Source organism: Platalea leucorodia (genome assembly GCF_965183815.1).
Source record: "Platalea leucorodia genome assembly, chromosome: Z".
In the NCBI taxonomy this organism is placed as follows: Eukaryota; Metazoa; Chordata; class Aves; order Pelecaniformes; family Threskiornithidae; genus Platalea; species Platalea leucorodia.
In genome coordinates this window covers 14,720,318-14,738,155 of record NC_138858.1, presented here as the reverse complement: position 1 = coordinate 14,738,155, position 17,838 = coordinate 14,720,318, and the positions used below count along the sequence as shown (strand labels likewise).

General features: G+C 40.0%; 1 protein-coding gene across 1 annotated transcript in view; it reads left to right on the top strand.

The window, feature by feature from the left end:
- The first annotated feature begins 2,497 nt into the window (after positions 1 to 2,497).
- The window catches only part of CPLANE1 (ciliogenesis and planar polarity effector complex subunit 1), a 62,814-nt gene continuing 47,473 nt past the window's right edge, over positions 2,498 to 17,838 (top strand). Inside the window, exons 1-13 of the mRNA XM_082336494.1 lie at positions 2,498 to 3,207; positions 3,348 to 3,488; positions 4,355 to 4,490; positions 4,660 to 4,779; positions 5,657 to 5,883; positions 6,250 to 6,356; positions 8,035 to 8,191; positions 8,993 to 9,096; positions 9,252 to 9,434; positions 10,917 to 11,166; positions 12,225 to 12,377; positions 13,290 to 14,050; positions 16,752 to 16,936. Of these exons, the coding sequence (XP_082192620.1) occupies positions 3,408 to 3,488; positions 4,355 to 4,490; positions 4,660 to 4,779; positions 5,657 to 5,883; positions 6,250 to 6,356; positions 8,035 to 8,191; positions 8,993 to 9,096; positions 9,252 to 9,434; positions 10,917 to 11,166; positions 12,225 to 12,377; positions 13,290 to 14,050; positions 16,752 to 16,936 (2,464 nt within the window). The 5' untranslated portion in view covers positions 2,498 to 3,207; positions 3,348 to 3,407. The remainder of the gene's footprint in view (positions 3,208 to 3,347; positions 3,489 to 4,354; positions 4,491 to 4,659; positions 4,780 to 5,656; positions 5,884 to 6,249; positions 6,357 to 8,034; positions 8,192 to 8,992; positions 9,097 to 9,251; positions 9,435 to 10,916; positions 11,167 to 12,224; positions 12,378 to 13,289; positions 14,051 to 16,751; positions 16,937 to 17,838) is intronic.

The window sequence follows — 17,838 nt, the reverse complement described above, 5'->3', positions numbered from 1 at the left end:
AGGGACGTGGTTTAGTGGTGGACTTGGCAGTGCTAGGTGAACGGTTGGACTCGATGATCTTAAGGGTCTTTTCCGACCTTAACGATTCTATGATTCTATATTAAACAGCACTGGCCCCAGTACGGACCCCTGAGGGACACCACTCATCACTGTTCTCCATCTGGACACTGAGCCATTGACCACTACCCTCTGGATGCGACCATCCAGCCAATTCCTTATCCACCGAACAGTCCGCCCATCAAATCCACATCCTTCCAATTTAGAGAGAAGGATGTTGTGAGGGACTGTGTCAAAGGCCTCAGAGAAGGCCAGATACAAGACATACGTGGCTCTTCCCTTGTCCACTGATGTAGTCACTCCATCATAGAAGGCCACTAGGTTGGTCAGGTAGGACTTGCCCTTGGTGAAGCTGTGCTGGCTGTCTTGAATCACCTCCCTGTCCTCCATGTGCCTTAGCATAGCTTCTAGGAGGATCTGTTCCATGATCTTCCCAGGCACAGAGGTGAGGCTGACAGGTCAGTAGTTCCCAGGGTCCTCCTTTTTACCCTTTTTAAAAATGGGTGCAATGTTTCCCTTTTTCCAGTCCCCAGGGACTTCACCTGACTGCCATGACTTTTCAAATATCATGGCAAGTGGCTTGGCAACTACATCAGCCAATTCCCTCAGGACTCTGGGATGCATCTCATTGGGACCCACAGACTTCTGTATGATCAGGTTCCTCAGGTGGTTGTGAACCTGATCTTCTCTTGAAGTGGGAGCACCTCTGCCCCCCGATCCCTGTCAAATGGCCCATTGACTCAGGAGGTGTGAGGGGAGGGATTGCCAGTGAAGGCAGGCAGAAAAGCTGTTGAGTACCTCAGCCTTCTTGTCGTCTGTTGTTACCAGCTTGCTGCTTCTGCTCATCAGAGGCGGTACATGTGCTTTAACCTTCCTTTTCTGGTTGACATACCTGTAGAAGACCTTCTTATTATTCTTTGTTCCCTTGCCCAGTTCAGCTCCAGCTGAGCCTTTTGTGATCATTTTGTGATCGCTACGCCCAAGCTGGCCCCCAGGCGTCACATCACCCACCAGTCCTTCTCTGTTCGCAAACAGCAGGTCCAGCCTTCCCTAGTTGGCTCCCTCACCAGCTGTGTCAGGCAGTTACCTTCCACGCACTCCAGGAACCTCCTGGGCTGTTTTCTCTCCGCTGTATTGTATTTCCAGCAGACATCTGGTAACCTGAAGTCCCCAATGAGAACAAGGGCTAGCGATTGTGAGACTTCTCCCAGCTGCTTACAGAACATTTTGTCTGCCTGTTCATCCTGGTTGGACGGTCTATAACAGTCTCCAACCACAATGTCTGCCTTGTTGGCCTTCCCTCTGATTCTTACCCATAAACACTCAACCCTATTGTCACAATTGTCAAGCTCTAGACAGTCAAAGCACTCCCTAACACACAGGGCTACCCCACTGCTCTATCTCTTCTGAAGAGTTTATAGCCATCCATTGCAGCACTCCAGTTGTGTGAGTCATCCCACCGTGTTTCCGTGATGTCAGCTGTATCATAGTTTTCCTGCTGCACAAGGCTTCCAGCTCCTCTTGTTTGTTGCCCATGCTGCGTGCGTTGGAGTAGATGCACCTCAGTTGGGCTATTGATCCCGCCACCTTTTTGGGGGGAGACGCTCTAATTCCTATGTGACCATTCTCAGGCACTTCCGTGGTTTCTAACACATCCATAGCCCGTGTGCCTTTGCTGCTGCATGGCTCTCCATGCCCTGCCTCCACTGAGACGGCAGGCCGAAGGGCCTCGCTAGCACCCTCAAATGTTGTTGTGCCGCCCCCAGGCTTATCTCTGGCGAGCCTGGTTTGATCCCTTTCCCCCTTCCAACCTAGTTTAAAGCTCTGTCATTGAGCCCTGCTCTCTCAAGGTAGAAAAGGACTTGGTCTGAAGTGGTTCGAGGAACAAGAGCCAGTTTTAGGGAACAGCTGCTTTAAGGGAATAAAGGCATTTCTTCAAGGTGTTTAAAGAAAGTGACTGCCTGCTCACCCTACTTCTCGTATTCCACTTACATTCCTGTATTTGATAGGGAGCGGTAGTCTTCTATAGCTGTGCCTCCTACTGTCACTCGTCCCCCCATCTCCCAATACTGACGAGGACGCGGATTCTCCCACAGGGAACCTCGGCAGCTGCCGTATTGCCCCTGGGCTGCCGCCACAGGCGACACGCGGTGCCCGGCTTTCCCGGCTGAGGAGAGGTGCTCATCAGGTCCCGTCGTCAGTTTTCTCCAAAGGCGTGAGGCGCCCGCCCAGCTTGCCGCGCCGGCGGGTTCAGAGGCGAAGGGGCGGAGGGAAGCCGCAGCCCGGCCGAGGCGGCGGGCGGCTCGCCGCGGCGCGGAGGGACGCTGCCGCCGGGGAGGGCCGCGGGGCGGGGCGGAGGCCACCCGTGGGGCGGGGCTCGCCCCCGCGCCTGCGCACCGCTCTGCCCCTGCCCCGCCTCCGGCCCCCGCCGCGCAGCCGTTGGCGGCGCCGCGTGTGGCGAGGGGTGAGTGCGGCCTGGGCGGCGGGGCCGGGGCTCCCGGGGGCGCGGCGGCGCCCTGGCTGCGTGCCGTCGATCTGGGCACGCACCTTCTCCCTCTCCCCGTGTCCTGAGGGCCGGAGTGAGCCTGAGGGAACGCCTCTGCCCTGACGCGGGCGAAAGCGGCGGTGGCGTTCTTGTGGATGGCGCCCGGAGGAGGGAGGGGAAGTCTGTTCCCACCCTTGCTCCCCACCCAGGGGGAAGCGGCTTGCCCGTGCTCCGCTTCGCCTCGGCGGCCGCGCCGCCCCCCGAGTGAGTCCCCCGGGGCGTGAGGCAGCAGCCTGGCGGCCGTCGCCGACCCCCTGGGCGGTGGGGCGTGCCGCCGCCTGTCACCCCGCGCCCGAGGCGGCTCCGCGGCGGGGCTGCCCTCCTCCCGCCCTCCCTCTGCGGCCGCTCGTGTCTGGAGCGCAGCCGGCCCTCTGTGCCCGCGGCGCCCCGCTGGTGTTCCGCTCGAGTTTCTGATCGCTTGCGCTGAGGAGGCTGCGGTCTGTTTTCCTCGCTTTCCGCGTTCTTATTAGAGCTTTTAGCAAGGCAGTTTGTCTTGTGGCTCCCTTCTCTCAGCTTCTGGAACAAGCATGTAATCTGCACGGCTGAGCTGCAAATAGCCTGTGAGCTACGCGAATGAAAATAGCTGTTTTAGTTTGGAAGTACAGGTAAGCATCGGTTCTGTTTGTGTTCAGCAGGAGGCTGCTAGGGTTAGGAGTCTGTGTCCGTAGATTCCCATCTTATACTCCCACCCCCAAAATAATAAAAACTTTTTGTCTTTTTTTGTCTTTCTTCAAATTCTCTGTAGATATGTGAAAAAGCCACTATTTGGTTTTTTTTATAATGGTTACCTAGAGGTTTAGTAAGAATGGAGATTAAGCTAGATGTTCTCATCTCTACATGTATCAAGCAAAGAAAGCCGTGGCCTCGCATCTCATGGATTGGACAGGTAAGTGTAATGAACCTATATTTAAATAAAATTCTGTAAAGAGTAGGTTTTTTAATTATATAATACTTTGCACTCCCCTTCCAGGGAGGGGGGGTAAAAAAAGTCTCAGGAAGGGATTTGAATGTGCCCCACTTAAGAGTTATTGAAATAAATGGCTTGTTTTTCTGTCTTATTGACTTGAGGCTGGAGATTCAAAATTTCTTAGCTAACCAAGGGGGAGTCTTTTTTTTTGTCCTTTTTTTTTTTTTTTTTCATTCCGCCCAAAGACCTGTCCCTTATGCAAGATTGTTGTTTTGACGGTTTTAGTTTTTCATAACCTTTTTTACAGTATGTTGTTGGATATCATGAACAAAAATTTTTTTCCCATTCCATCCTGCATTTGTTGAAAGACATGCTTTCTTATGCTTTTTTGATAAAATGAGACTAGATTTTTTTTTTTCCTCTTCTAATACATGATTTGAGTTTAAGTTAAGGCCATTTAAGGCCAATTCCTTCTTCTATTGAAATCACTGGCAAAAATCTCACTAAATTAAACACTACAAGATGAGATAACTAGTGTGTTGTCATTTGTTGCCAGGTAGTTCAGTTGAGGTACTTCGAAGAACTTTTTAATAATGATTGTAAAATTAGTTTGATAGTTTGAAACCTGTGAACCAAATTCATCATCATTGTAGGTTGATGCTAGATATGATGTTATACTGTAAAGCAAATGTGCCAAAGAATGAATATGGTAATTGCAGCTGTGACATCTTTAGTTTTTTTTTAATTATTTTTCCCTAGCATTTTCTATATCTGCATTATTTTGCAGGCTTACATAGAAAATCATGTTTCAAAAAAAATGAAATACTCTTTTTTTCTTTCAACAGGAAAAAGAGGCTATTTTTCTTTTAGATGATAAACATATAAATGAAATTAACCTGGCATCAGGGAAGACAAAGAAGAAGATCCCTCGGCTGCAGTCATTGTTGAAAAATGTGGTTGTTTTAACAACATCAGTAAATGGTTAAGTATAATATCTTATGTATTATAAACTAAAAAATATATAAACTAACTATCTAAAGGATCTGTTAGTTCACTGTCAGCTTTAGAACTGTGGCTAAGATGGCAGGGAAGTAATTTTAAGTACTTCACAATAATATCCTTCAAAACATCTCTCCCCCGATGAACGCAGGTGCTTGGTTGGCAGGAATACTTAAAACAGGAGAGCTGTTTCTTTGGAATAAAGATCAGGACTGCTTGAAAATTGTGCCAGCAATTGAAGAGTCTAGGAAAGTAGTTGCAGCAGCACAAGGTAGGTTTCTTTCAATCAGTCTTGAAAAATGGAATAGAGAAAAAGTGGTTTTCCTTTTGTTAAGTGTTATTGCACAAGTAAAACTATATTCCCACGTTGTTTGCTTTTGTATAATTTGTGTGGTAGCTAAGCTTTGTCAAATGTCTTTTTTGTCACTTGAATGGTACAATTTTTTTGCATTTAGTAATCTCCTGTAAATAGTAATTAATTTTTAAATACAGTAAATATTTTATTTTGTAATGGTTAGTTTTTAACTGTAGAAAACCTTCCTTACTAGGTTATCAATACCTTAGAGCAGACATACATCCGATGTACATCTGATTACCCTATATGCATAATTTGAAGTTTATTCTGTAGATAGGTTTTTATGACAAATGCTAACTGGAGAGAACAATGCAAAGGCATGTATTTGCAAACTTAAGTATCAAATATTGTCATTTATTGAATAATCTCACTGATACCAGGTTGTAAAGTGAAATATTGTACAAACAATTCTGTCATTGCAGGGAAGATCAGTAGTACATTTAGGAGCTGAAGGTAATAGAAAGTAGAGCACTTACGCATTTGTTAATAGTTTTCATGAAACGTGGATTTAAAGAAAGACGATCTCAGGAAACAACTCTAATGGTTGAGTCTTCTGGGAAAGACAATTCATAAAATGCATAAAAACGGGCATCCCAACTGACATTACTGCTGCCCAAGGTCTATCATCAGTGACAAAGCTGGAAATGAAAGATACTTAAGGTGGCAGCTTGGATTTCTTGTGATAGAGAAGAAAACAAATTTCCTTTCTCTTTTCTTTTTAAATCTAAGTGTGACAGAGGAGCAGAAACTATTCTGGCACATTGTTGTGTGTGTTGGTTTTTTTTTTCCACAGAGTGTTTAATGAGATTATACTTGATTGTATCTGGAGATGGCAGAAGGGCACTATTAACTACTCCTACAGCATGTGTCTTTTTGTGGGAGAGCACAGAACATGAAAATACATCATCTTGTAAAAGTTCTTCTGGGCGTTGGACACAAATTTTGCCTGATAAGTCAGTCATGTTGCCTTCTACGGAAGAAAAAGAAATTGGAGTGCATGCTGCTTTTATACAAAATGAGGTAAAAATAAGCCCTAAAGCAATCATTTCATCTCTTAAGTAAATTAGAGCCACAGAAGCTACAGTAAATTTTGAGAGCGATGTCTGCCTCTTTGGTGTTGTGTGTAGGCTTAATTGTTCAGTTCATACTAGATTTAATGACAACATAAGAACAGCCATACTGGATCAGATCAAAGTTCATCTCGCCCAGTAATATTCTTGCCAGCCTTTATATTTCTGAATGAAAACATTATGTTATTTAATCTGAATCGTAATAGCTATTGATCTAAATATCTAAATAATTAAAGAGAAAATTGTGTGTAATCTGGTATTTGGTTTGTTCTGCTTTTGGCTGTGTGGTTTGTTTGTTTTTTCCCCTCCCCCACAGATACTGGGTGATTGCTGCCTGTGCTCTTTTGTGTTTTACTCTGGTGAATATTTGGTGCTCACATTTTTGATTCTTCGATGGCATGAAAGTAGCTTTAAATATGTTAGGTAAGTTCAAAGATATTTGAATTTACATTAGCTTAAGAGGAAGACTTTTATTATGAAGTGCTTTAGAGCTGGGATTCAGAGCTGCCATTGAACATGTTTACATTGATGTCCAATTAGCCTATGGTTACAGGCACCTACTTATGTTTGCATATGTATGTTCATAGCGTGCCACATTGTATGTGCATATATGGACATATATGGTCATTTTCAAGTATTTAAATGTGGTTAATGTAAGAGCATTTATGTATGTATTCCATAATTCATTAGTAATTTACACCTAAATAAAACTGAGTGTATTTATCACTGTATGTAGGAGGCTATGTATACATACACGTGCCTGCACACACGTGTGTGTTTGCGTCAGAGAGTTTTTTGCATCATGCTAATAGAATTGCCTTTTCTTGTTTTTCTTATATTACTAGTGCATACTGTGCAGTCATGAAGGCCCTGAATACCTTTTTCTCTTCTTCATTATGCATATTTCTATATTTTATTTGTTTTCCATCTCTTATGCCTAGGCTATGTGAGAGTGTGTGTGTGCATTTCTTTTTCTGGTCTGGTACCATGTACTGCAGTAGTTACACTGATACAATCACTTAAAAATGCAATTGAATAATGCAATTGAATAATAATCCTGAGTACATTCCCCTTCCTAAGTGAGATACACATATGTATGAGTTTAAATGGATATGTCGTCTGCAGGTATGACTTGAGTAACTTGCTAAAATTTTGCCCTACACTTGACGTGGTACAACTGCTTTTGTTAAATGATGCCCTTTTGGTACTAACTTAGTAGTGATGTCCCCCTTGCCCTACTAAGTGGCATCACTCTTCACTCGGTTTGTCAGTAGCATGGTAATGCCTTTCTGGTAATACAAAAAATGAAATAGAGCATAACATTCCCAGTATAGAAGTACATATATATACTGTAGTACTTGCAGCCTGAAATTGTAACCACATTTCTCAGCCATGTTATTCATAATTTCTTTATGCCAACTGTTGCTCAGTTTCATTGCTTACTATTGTTTAATTCATTTTTTCATGTTAATGCTTTATTTTTTATCAGTTAGGTGGCATGCTTCCTTTCAAGTGGAACCTGTCTTGTGCTTTCTATCATGTCTTGAATCTCTCTAGGATCATGGAATGCTTTGGGTTGGAAGGGACCTTTACAGACTGTCTAGCCCCACTCCCCTGCCATGGGCAGGAACAACTTTCACTAGGTCAGGTTGTTGGAAGCCCAACCCAACCCAACTTTGAACACTTCCAGTGATGGGGCATCTGCAACTTCTTGGTTCAGAGCAGTATACTGTTGATTTTCATTTTTGAATTCTGAGTATTCCTGTGTTGGATGACGTTGCAATGTCTGAGGAAGCTGTTCCTGGCTAGAATGCAAGTACCTTAATTATATGGCATACATCTATGTTTGCATGTTCTATACATATAGCCCAAATTCCTGTCCCGTAAAAATAATTCTCCATGCTCAGACATAATTGTGAAACTCATGTAAATACAAAATATTTTTCATTTGTAAGGTTTTTGAAGAAAAACAGTTGGGTTTTTTTTTGTTGTTCATGCTTTACATGTTTTTTTCTTGCATGGGTTTTTACTATATATGAATCATCCCGTTCAGCTTAACTGAGTAATCTCTTGGTTTTGTTGTCTTTTTTTTGGTATTCAGTCCTTTGCCATACCAGATCCATTGGGTGCAGCAGACTTGTTCTCTTGTTAATTTGGTTCCTCGGTGTGCATCTGTAAAGTCAAGAGGAGCTTTGCTATGCGCATTTGCAAGAGATGGACTCCTACTTGCAGTAGCTGTTAATCAAACTGATCCAAAGGTATGAATGATAGACAGTATGTCATTTAAGCTAATAGTTCAGCTTTAATGAAGTGGTAATGAGGATTTAATAACACATTTTTAGGAATGATTTTTCAGCATTTTTATTGATATATATGATTATATTCACATTGATATCCATAGCTAAAAAGTTCTGCCACAACTTGTAATTTTTTGAATGCTGTTGTTCAGCTAAGAGATGCATGTAAGCACCTCTGTCATTTCTAATGTCCAAGAAATACAATAATAAATAAATTAATTTCAGTTACTGCATTGTATCTGCAAAGATTGTTGGATTATTCTCCATCAGGCCTCGGCCTAACATGTATTGGATGTTATGTTCCCACTTCATAATGTTATTCCTTCTAACAACTCGGAGGCCAAACCTTAATGTAGTTTTTAGCACTAATGATGACAGGGAATATGGGCCAGCTTATTTAGTGTACCAGGATGGGATGATGCAGTCCGTCAAGACTCCAGTTTTTATTCACCAGCAAGACTGGAGAAGAGTGATCTTATATTATTTTGAGGGTTTTAGAAAAAGTTATGTTAAAGAGAATATTGACTTGTATGTTGAGTATATAAAAATCTTTAATTATTTTTGAAATGTAGAAATAGGTATAGAAATCAATAAATACTCTAAATACTAACAAATATTGAAGTGCAATGTCACTTTCATGTATAATAATGTTTCCAGTACATCAGGTGTAATGCATAACTTCCTAATAGAAATTGTTTTTTACAGTAATGACATTTTGATACAAACATTTGTGTTCTCTTTACGTTTACTTTTTCTTTTTAGGCAACTCAGATTTTGTTTTTAAACACATTGAATTTTGTAACTGTTTCGGCTAGCCTTAAAGGTTGTAGTAGCAAGAATAGCATGGTCCCATCCAAGTTTATCAGGTCAGTAATTGATGTTGTTTCTGCTGCTGTTGTGGAGTTTTTGATTTTGTGTTGTGGGGGGTTTTTTTGCTGTTTTTTTTTTTTTTTTTTAACTATCCTAAACTTTTGATGCAGAAATCTGACAGAGAAAGTTATTTTTTTTCTGCTCAATTTAGATCTTACTGGGTTGGCGATATGAGTTGGACTCCTAATAGCCTTTTCTTGGCTTGCATGTTAAAACGTGGATCTTTGATTTTATTGACATGTATGGGTGAATTGCTGACTTTGATTACTTCTGGCTGCTCTGTAGAATTTGGACCAGCAGAGTTTATTCCATTTCATCCACTAATAACATGCAGGTAAAAGAGTTTGAAAATGTTTATATGTTTTTGTCACATGGTCACATCTTACTTTCTAACATACTTTTTTACAATTTTACCTAAACTTCATCTTTCAAATTCACTCTTTTGCTTTTTATGTGTCTTCTCAATATCTATTTCTCATTCATAGTTCTCTTCTATTTCTTATAATGCGTTTGTCGTGATGAAAATTGGCATTGTGACAATGTAAGTATGCATTGTGATTTGTTTGTTTTCAAAAGTGTATTAATTTAGTAGTAATTAAAAATAGCATGTTTTTACGATGTAGGAAAAAATTAAACTTACAGAAGTACTAACACTGCAGACTTATTTTAATCCAGTGGTTTTTCTCGGCTCACTATTTAATTTTACCTATAGAACTTCATGTCACATTTCAGATCTTGTAAATAACATGTTAGCATGGACAAAAACTAGTTAGCTTTTAAAATGTTTTTTTTTTTGGGTACTCCAGATCTAAATTTTGAAATTATGCTGCTGGGTGCTTGGGGGAATAGCAGGCTCTGTGGTAACACTGTTTAGCATAAATTGAAAGTTACAAAAAGTATCACAGCTGAATAACTAGAGGAAACAAAATAGAATCTAAACTTTTAATTTTCTTTTTTTTTTTTTTTTAAATCCTATTAATTCCGAGTGACTAAAGCCAGATAGTGTGTAAATGTAACATCTCATGAAAACATTCAAAGCATTATAATACCTTCTTACACTGTCTGGGTGAAAAATCAGATACTAAACCATATGAAAATACCTTAATTACAGTTATTTATTGAATGTATGCAACTACTTTGTTTTAAAATAATCTACTAACTTTTGGACTATTAAGAAACAAAAAAACCCCAGTAATTTTACGTATTATTTCAAAGTATTATGGGGCTAATATTAGAATGCATGCACAACACAGCTTTCTGGAACTCAGTAAGGAGTGATTTCTTTATAAGAAAAGATTTTGTAAGACCTCTTTTGTAACAGAAGATCTGTGTGTTGATAAATGTTTCTTTTAAATGTCTGAACTGATTCTGAAATACTAAGATTCAGATCTTGAGGGATTTTTTGCTTTTCATACATGACTTTATTTGAAGCTACTTAGAATTTAATTTTCAAGCACTTCTCATGCACAATAAAAGCTGGATAAGAAACCGTGATGTAGAAATGTAAAGTAAAATTGTCAAACAATACATATAGTACTTATTAATGAAAAAAAAAAAAGAACACCAAAAGCTGTTTTCATTTTTCTTTAAACTTAAAAAGTTGCAACTGCAGCAAAATGCTGGCATCTTGCAAACATAAATAGTGTTATCCAGAGTGCTCAGCCTGCAAAAACTTAGATACTTCCTCAGAATTCTGAACGGACTTGTTGAGACAGTAGTGTGAGTGGTATTAAATGTTTATAAGTTATTTCTTCTGTATTCTATTAATGACTATTACATATTGTAGTTGCTTCTTACTTTTTGATGTTTATTTTAGACAGCAGCAGTCTTTTTGTCAAGACTCTAGTCAGTCTCTTGGTTCTTCAGCTTCTGAAAGTGACCTTATGAGACAGAGATTCTCTGTTGCTTCCCATTCAAGATTACCCTACCTCATTGTCTCTGATGGATACATGATAACAGTGCTTAGATTTCCAAACAATCTTGCGCCATCAGGATTTATAAGATCCCTTTTGCTTGATTCAACCCAACGGCTTGAAAATATCCGTGAGAATTTGCTGAACTCCAAGGTAGAGTTATGAATTATTTTGTAGGCTTTAAGTAAAAAACTTCATGCGTATAACAATGCGTAATTTTTAAACTGAGTACCTCAGTTTAGTTTACTGTGATATTTGTATAAATTCCTTTGAATTATAAAGTTGTTTTGAGAATAGCGTTGATCGGGAAAACAATGAATACAGAGTTTTCTCTGAAATTTTATTATTTTGATGTCTGGGTGACATTTCAGTAAAATGTAGTAAAAGGAACAGTCTTAACTGTCACTATATATTCTCTCTGGAACTGTAAAAGAAATTGGGATTTCTGTATCTATAGAGTTGTTTCAGAGCATTGACGAGCATTATGCTACTCTGACCAACTCATCCTTCCAGAATGATACAGAAAGGATTGTGTAAAACCTCTCTATCTTAGGCTGCTGTTGTATTAGAGCAGTCATCAACAGTCCTAATAGTGCTGTGTGCATATGTCCACTGTGTCGTCAATGGAGGTTGTCCATTAATGCTTGCTTAAAGCATTTTTATTTATTTTTCTGTCACTTCTAAATTGAGCTGAGTCTGGGAGAAGGGAAACCTTTGAAGAAAGAGGTCCTGCACCTGTTGCCAACCACATAAGATGTAATAGATACTAAGTTCAGAATTTTTGTGTTTGCTGAAGGAATACAACTTCTCTTCGAATTCAGTTTGTATTTTGGATAAGTGAGTTGTGATGGTATTCTTGCATAAACTAGAAGAGGATTTAAAGAGATATGTTACTAGTAAGAATGCAAGAAAGCACTACATACTGGCAAACTTGTAGGATCATTTCAGGGATGAAGAAAGCCGATTCTTTCAGCATGAAGCAAAGTAAAGTTGCCTGGTGGTGAGAAAATTCTGCATTCCTTAAGCATGGTTAAATGGTAGTTTGTTTCTGTGCAGCAAATGCCTGCTGACCTGTTCTCCCTTTCTGTCTGGAACTTTTAAACTGAAGCTTTTTACAGAAATGGCCAATTTCCTTGTTTTGTTTAGAAAGTGTCTGGTTTGATCTTGCTAGATATAGATTATGTGTTTTGTGTTATTGTTATTTCTTTTAGCCTAAAGGGAGACCTCTGTGTTTACGATCACTGTTGTCATTAAAAGCTAGTCTTTTAAAACACGCTCAAAACCAAAGTTCCATCTTTTCTACCATTCCGAAATTCCTGGAAGAGGACACAACAGAAATGAGTGAGAAACCCATGGATTTACTGGTACTTACTGGCATTTTTCCACTTATAATTACGCAAATTATTTAATTTTAAGGTATTCTAAATATAAAGAATAATTTTTTCAAATAATTTAGGTATATTTGCTATTGCAATGTACATTTAAAGTAATTCAATATTGGTTAAATTCTTATTTTCTTTATAGGTGCGAGGAATATGGTTATTTTTCTCAACTGACACTTGATTTTTATTTTCAAACATCTTATTTCTTTCAGCAGTGCATTAACTTTTTGAAAAATGGGTACTAATTACATATACATCAGTTTATTGTAGTTTAATACTTTAGCTTCACTTTATAATAAAATGTAACATTACATTACTAGATATACTGGGGCTCTAAAGTATATTAATAAGAAGTACAATATTATTATCCTTAGTAAATAAGATATTTACCCTCAATTTTAGAGGATTCTTCCATCAATTCCAAAATTTGTACATGTCTTTTGAAAGAATGACTCTGTGATCAAAGTTACTGCGCAGCCTTTCCCAACTCCGTTTCATGCTTTTGCGTTTTGATTTGTTCTTTCAAGTTTTTGAGCTTTTGTTGAGTGGCTTTTATATCTCACAGGTATCTTGCAAAAACTCTTCCTCATACTCTGGGCTTAATAAAGGACAGGGTTTCACTTTCTGGTATAAAAACTACTGCTGTGTTTACAGTGTAATTTTTTTTTTGTTGTTAGGTAATTTAATTTCTGTCTGCACAGCTATTCCAAATAGCCACGTTTAGTTTGAGATCTAGATGAAACTGCTGTGAGTTAAACTTATTAGCAATTAAGCAAGTAAATTAAGCATAAAAAATTTATTTGTGAGATTGACTAAATGGTGATTTCTTGCAGGCTATGTTCTCTCTCAATAGACTTGAATTAAACTGTTGATTTGGTTTTTTGTCTGATTTAGGATTATGAAGAAGAATCAGATGATGAAAAGCAGTTTTGCAATAGCCCTTCCAGCTTCTATAGCCAAAGAATCCATTCATTTCTTGGTAAAGCTGATCAAGGCCACCTAGAATTTGCATCAATGTTTGACACTATCCATGCAAAAGACAATACTGAAGAGAAGGATAAATTATCAGTGGAACTATATTCAGTTCAGAAAAACCTCCTTGCTGCATGGCAGATAGGGATTTCAAAAAACATGGAAGAGAAAGATACGTTGCTGAATTACACAGTGAACTGCATTACCCATTCTTTCAACATTCTTCAGTTTGTGAAATGTTCTTTGCTAAACCAGGATGCATCTTTAAACAAGTCTGTGAAGAATACTCACTGGATGCATTGTGTCCTAAAATATTTTCAGCAGTGTTTAACTGTCTTGTACTGGCATTCAAGAGCCGGTCTGACTGGGCACGTGGCAAAGCTGACATTACAAACTTTGAAACTGATGCTTACACAGCAACAAGATCAGTTGTTCTCAAAAAACCTTTTGGCATGCTTCTGTCTTTTGAAAATGGTTTCTCACACTCTGAGTAGCGTGTGCATACTACAGCGTGAGAATTTTTTTGCATCTCCTCGTGGTAATAGTCTCGTGGAACTTGACTCCCTCATTGTGCCTATTTTCCTAGCTCTTGATGACAGTAATACTCAGCAATTCAGCTCACTGAAATCATTGCTTAGAGACCCTCCTCGAGCAGTAAATCATGATGCAAAAACAGAAAAAAGGTATGAATGATCTTTGCGTGGGGAAAAAAAAAAAAAACAAAACAGGATAACCAGGCAATCGGGCCCAGTCAGCATGGGTTTATGAAAGGCAGGTCCTGCTTGACCAACCTGATCTCCTATGACAAGGTGACCCACTTGGTGGATGAGGGGAAGGCTGTGGATGTTGTCTACCTAGACTTTAGTAAAGCTTTTGACACCGTTTCCCACAGCATTCTCCTGGAGAAACTGGCTGCTCATGGCTTGGATGGGCGTACTCTTTGCTGCGTAGAAAACTGGCTGGATGGCCAGGCCCGAAGAGCTGTGGCGAATGGAGTCAAATCCAGCTGGTGACTGGTCACAAGTGGTGTTCCCCGGGGCTCAGTACTGGGGCCAGTTCTGTTTAATATCTTTATCAATGATCTGGATGAAGGGATTGAGTGCGCCTTCAGTAAGTTTGCAGGCGACACCAAGCTGGGTGGGAGTGTTGATCTGCTGGAGGGTAGGAAGGCCCTACAGAGGGACCTGGACAGGCTGGATCGATGGGCAGGGGCCAACTGTATGAGGTTCAACAAGGCCAAGTGTTGAGTCCTGCAGTTGGGTCACAACAACCCCATGCAATGCTACAGGCTGGGGGAGGAGTGGCTGGAGAGCTGCCTGGCGGAAAAGGACCTGGGGGTGTTGGTCAACAGCCAGCTGAATCTCATCTGACAATGTGCTCAGGTGGCCAAGAAGGCCAATAGCATCCTAGGTTGTATCAGAAATAGTGTGGTCAGCGGGACTAGGGAAGTGATTGTCCCCCTGTACACAAGTGAGGTACCTCACCTGCACTGGTGAGGCCGCACGTCGAAGGCACAAGAAGGACATCGAGGTGCTGGAGTGTTTCCAGAGAAGGGCAAGGAAGCTGGTGAAGGGTCTAGAGCACAAGTCTTATGAGGAGCGGCTGAGGGAGCTGGAGTTGTTTAGTCTGGAGAAGAGGAGGCTGAGGGGAGACCTTACCGCTCTCTACAGCTATCTGATAGGTTGTAGTGAGGTGGGGGTTGGTCTCTTCTCTTAAGTAACAAGGGATAGGGCAAAAGGAAACTGCCTCAAGTTGCACCAGGGGAGGTTTAGATTGGATATTAGGAAAAATTTTTTCACTGAAAGGTTTGTCAGCATTGGCTGCTGAAGGAAGTGGTTGAGTCTCCATCCCTGGAGGTATCTAAGAGAGGTGTAGATGTGGTGCTTAGGGACCTGGTTTAGTGGTGGATTTGGCAGTGATAGGTTAATGGTTGGACTCAATGGTCTTAATGGTCTTTTCCAACCTAAATGATTCTATGATTCTATATGTTGGAACAACAATATTATTTTTCAGTTATACAGTAATTACAACATCCTTTTGTTTCTTTTCTGTGCCATACTCTATGGCGAAGCTTGATAATCTATTAAAGCTTGCAGATTAGGGCTCAGACCTTTATTTGAATATAGTTCAGTTATGGTGACTTAACTAATTACTGCCAGTCAGTTCAGAGATAATTCATGGGTTAACAGCTCACAGCAAGTCTGGTAGTGCAGCATCAATCCAGGTATTGCAGCTTAAGAAGCTTTTACTGCCTCTTGTTCATTCCACTCCTTCCCATGCAAAAGTTCCGAACTTGGGGCCAAGAGGCTGCTCATATGCAGTATATCTACAATGTCAATTTAGTCAGCAACGTTTGCACTTGATTATGGATATGGTGTCCCGGAGCAACAAGAAAAACCTCTGTGTGTGGAAACTTATTAAACTATCAGAGCTATTCTTTGAAGATACACGCATGAACTTAAAAGAAGCTTAAGCTGAGGTGTGCTATCTATTGGGAAAGCATATTATTGTCACTGGAGTATTTTTCTACTACAGAACTCAAATCCAAGTGTGTTAATCATACAGACAAGCTGTTCTTTTCCAGAGATTTAGAACCGAAGAAGGATTATAACTCACAAATTTAATCTTACTACAGTAAAATGTATTTCTTCAATAAACTTAAAATATAATACTTTGTTCATTGGAAATTTGATAGGCAAATTTCAGTTGTCTCTGAGAAGATAAGCCACGTTTTTGATTAATTGTGCTCCAGGTACTGAGCACTGTGCATATGACTGACTCTCTATGTATTAATAATGGAAGCAGTAGCGCTAGAGAAGAAGATGCAGATGTGTTGCAGTTCTGTACAAGCTTTTTCAAGTCCCTGGCCATGTGTATTTGCTTGTATCGGCAAGCTTGTTACATATCTGAGCTGGTACATCTAATAGTACTGCGTAGCACAGCGGGGACTTGACAGCCTTAAAAACATGTTCTGCAGTCTTTTGTTTCCCTGTCTTTGCTTTTCTGTGTTATGCTTTCTTTGTATTTTTAATTGGTCTTGTTTATAAAGACACTGATACATGTTTTGAGGTTTATCTAGGTTATTTCATTTCCCCATTGTTTAGATAGCAAGGGATTCATTTTGGGTGTGTTTGGGTGTTTGAAGTAGATTGCTGTGTTTAGGCAACTTCAGAAGAATCAGTGTTTGTTGGTCAAAAAAACAAAAACCAAGGCAAAAGGTGTTTAATTTTTTTCCCCTTATTGAAGTCAAGGAAGTAGTTGTTAACAGAGGATAAAATTTTGTTTTCAGATACATAATGCAAAATCTAAGAAAATAAGAAATCAATGTAAGTAGCTTTGCTAACTTGTGATGATTGTCATAATATTATACTTCTTGAACTACAGGTTGATTGTACTGTGGCGATTATTGTATAAGAAAGTGGTTTGGTATCAGGTGCAGTTGAACAGGAAAGTGAACAAGAATGCAGAAGAAGAGTCTGTTGTCTCGTCACTTTTAGGTCACATACAAGCCACCCTTCAGTCTTCAGGAGTGACCTTAGAGCAACATTTGAAGATTAATTCTGTATCTGGTTAGTACTTTGAAAAGAACTACAAATGTTAGGTAGTTGAATGGTTGCATGGAATACTAGGAAAATTAGGTCCAACTAGGCAATAACTGACCGCCAGATTTTAAAAAAAGCTAATAATGGGGCTTAAAATTCTGATCAGAACTCTGTCTTAAATACATCATGTCCCGGTACACCTGTAGATTGTAGTATGATCTTTAGAGCTTGTTGAGCTAAATAAAAAGACTGTATAGACTTTAGTTTGCTTTGAATCATGTCCTAGAGAATCTGAAGGCAGGATCTGAATTCTGATCTCATTTGTAGTGTATTATTTCCTCTGAAGCAGATGGGCATCACAATATGTCTCTTACTGGATTTCCATGTAGAAATCCTGTTCACTCCATGTGATCACTGTGGGCATGAGCATGTCGTGTACATGAATGTAGTCAGCCTCAATTAAGCATCTAATTTAGTGTAACCTAATGTAATAGACTTAATCTAGCATGTTTATTTTGCAAACAGTATATGATTGTAGCCTAATTTCCTACACATTACTGTCCTATGCTGTATATTCCTTTCTCCCTTACACTAATAAGCCCAGCTTCCATATGTGTCTCCCTCCACAATTCTGTTTTGTGTCCATATTCTTGATCTCTCTCACTTAAATACTTCTAGCTTCTCTTCCTACATGACTCCATACAATGCATTAGCTCCTTCATATCTCTTTCACTCATCCTAATGATACATGCAACTTCCTGCCCTTCCTTTCGACCCATTCCTTATGTTCTTTTTTTACACTCTGTTGGCCAAATACATACAGCATGGTTTATGGATGAGCTAGAGTAACATACATGCTGATGGGCCAGCCAGTACCTGAACTGGCTAGCTGCTGATAAGCAGCATAGAGTGGCAAATTTGTCCTTGTC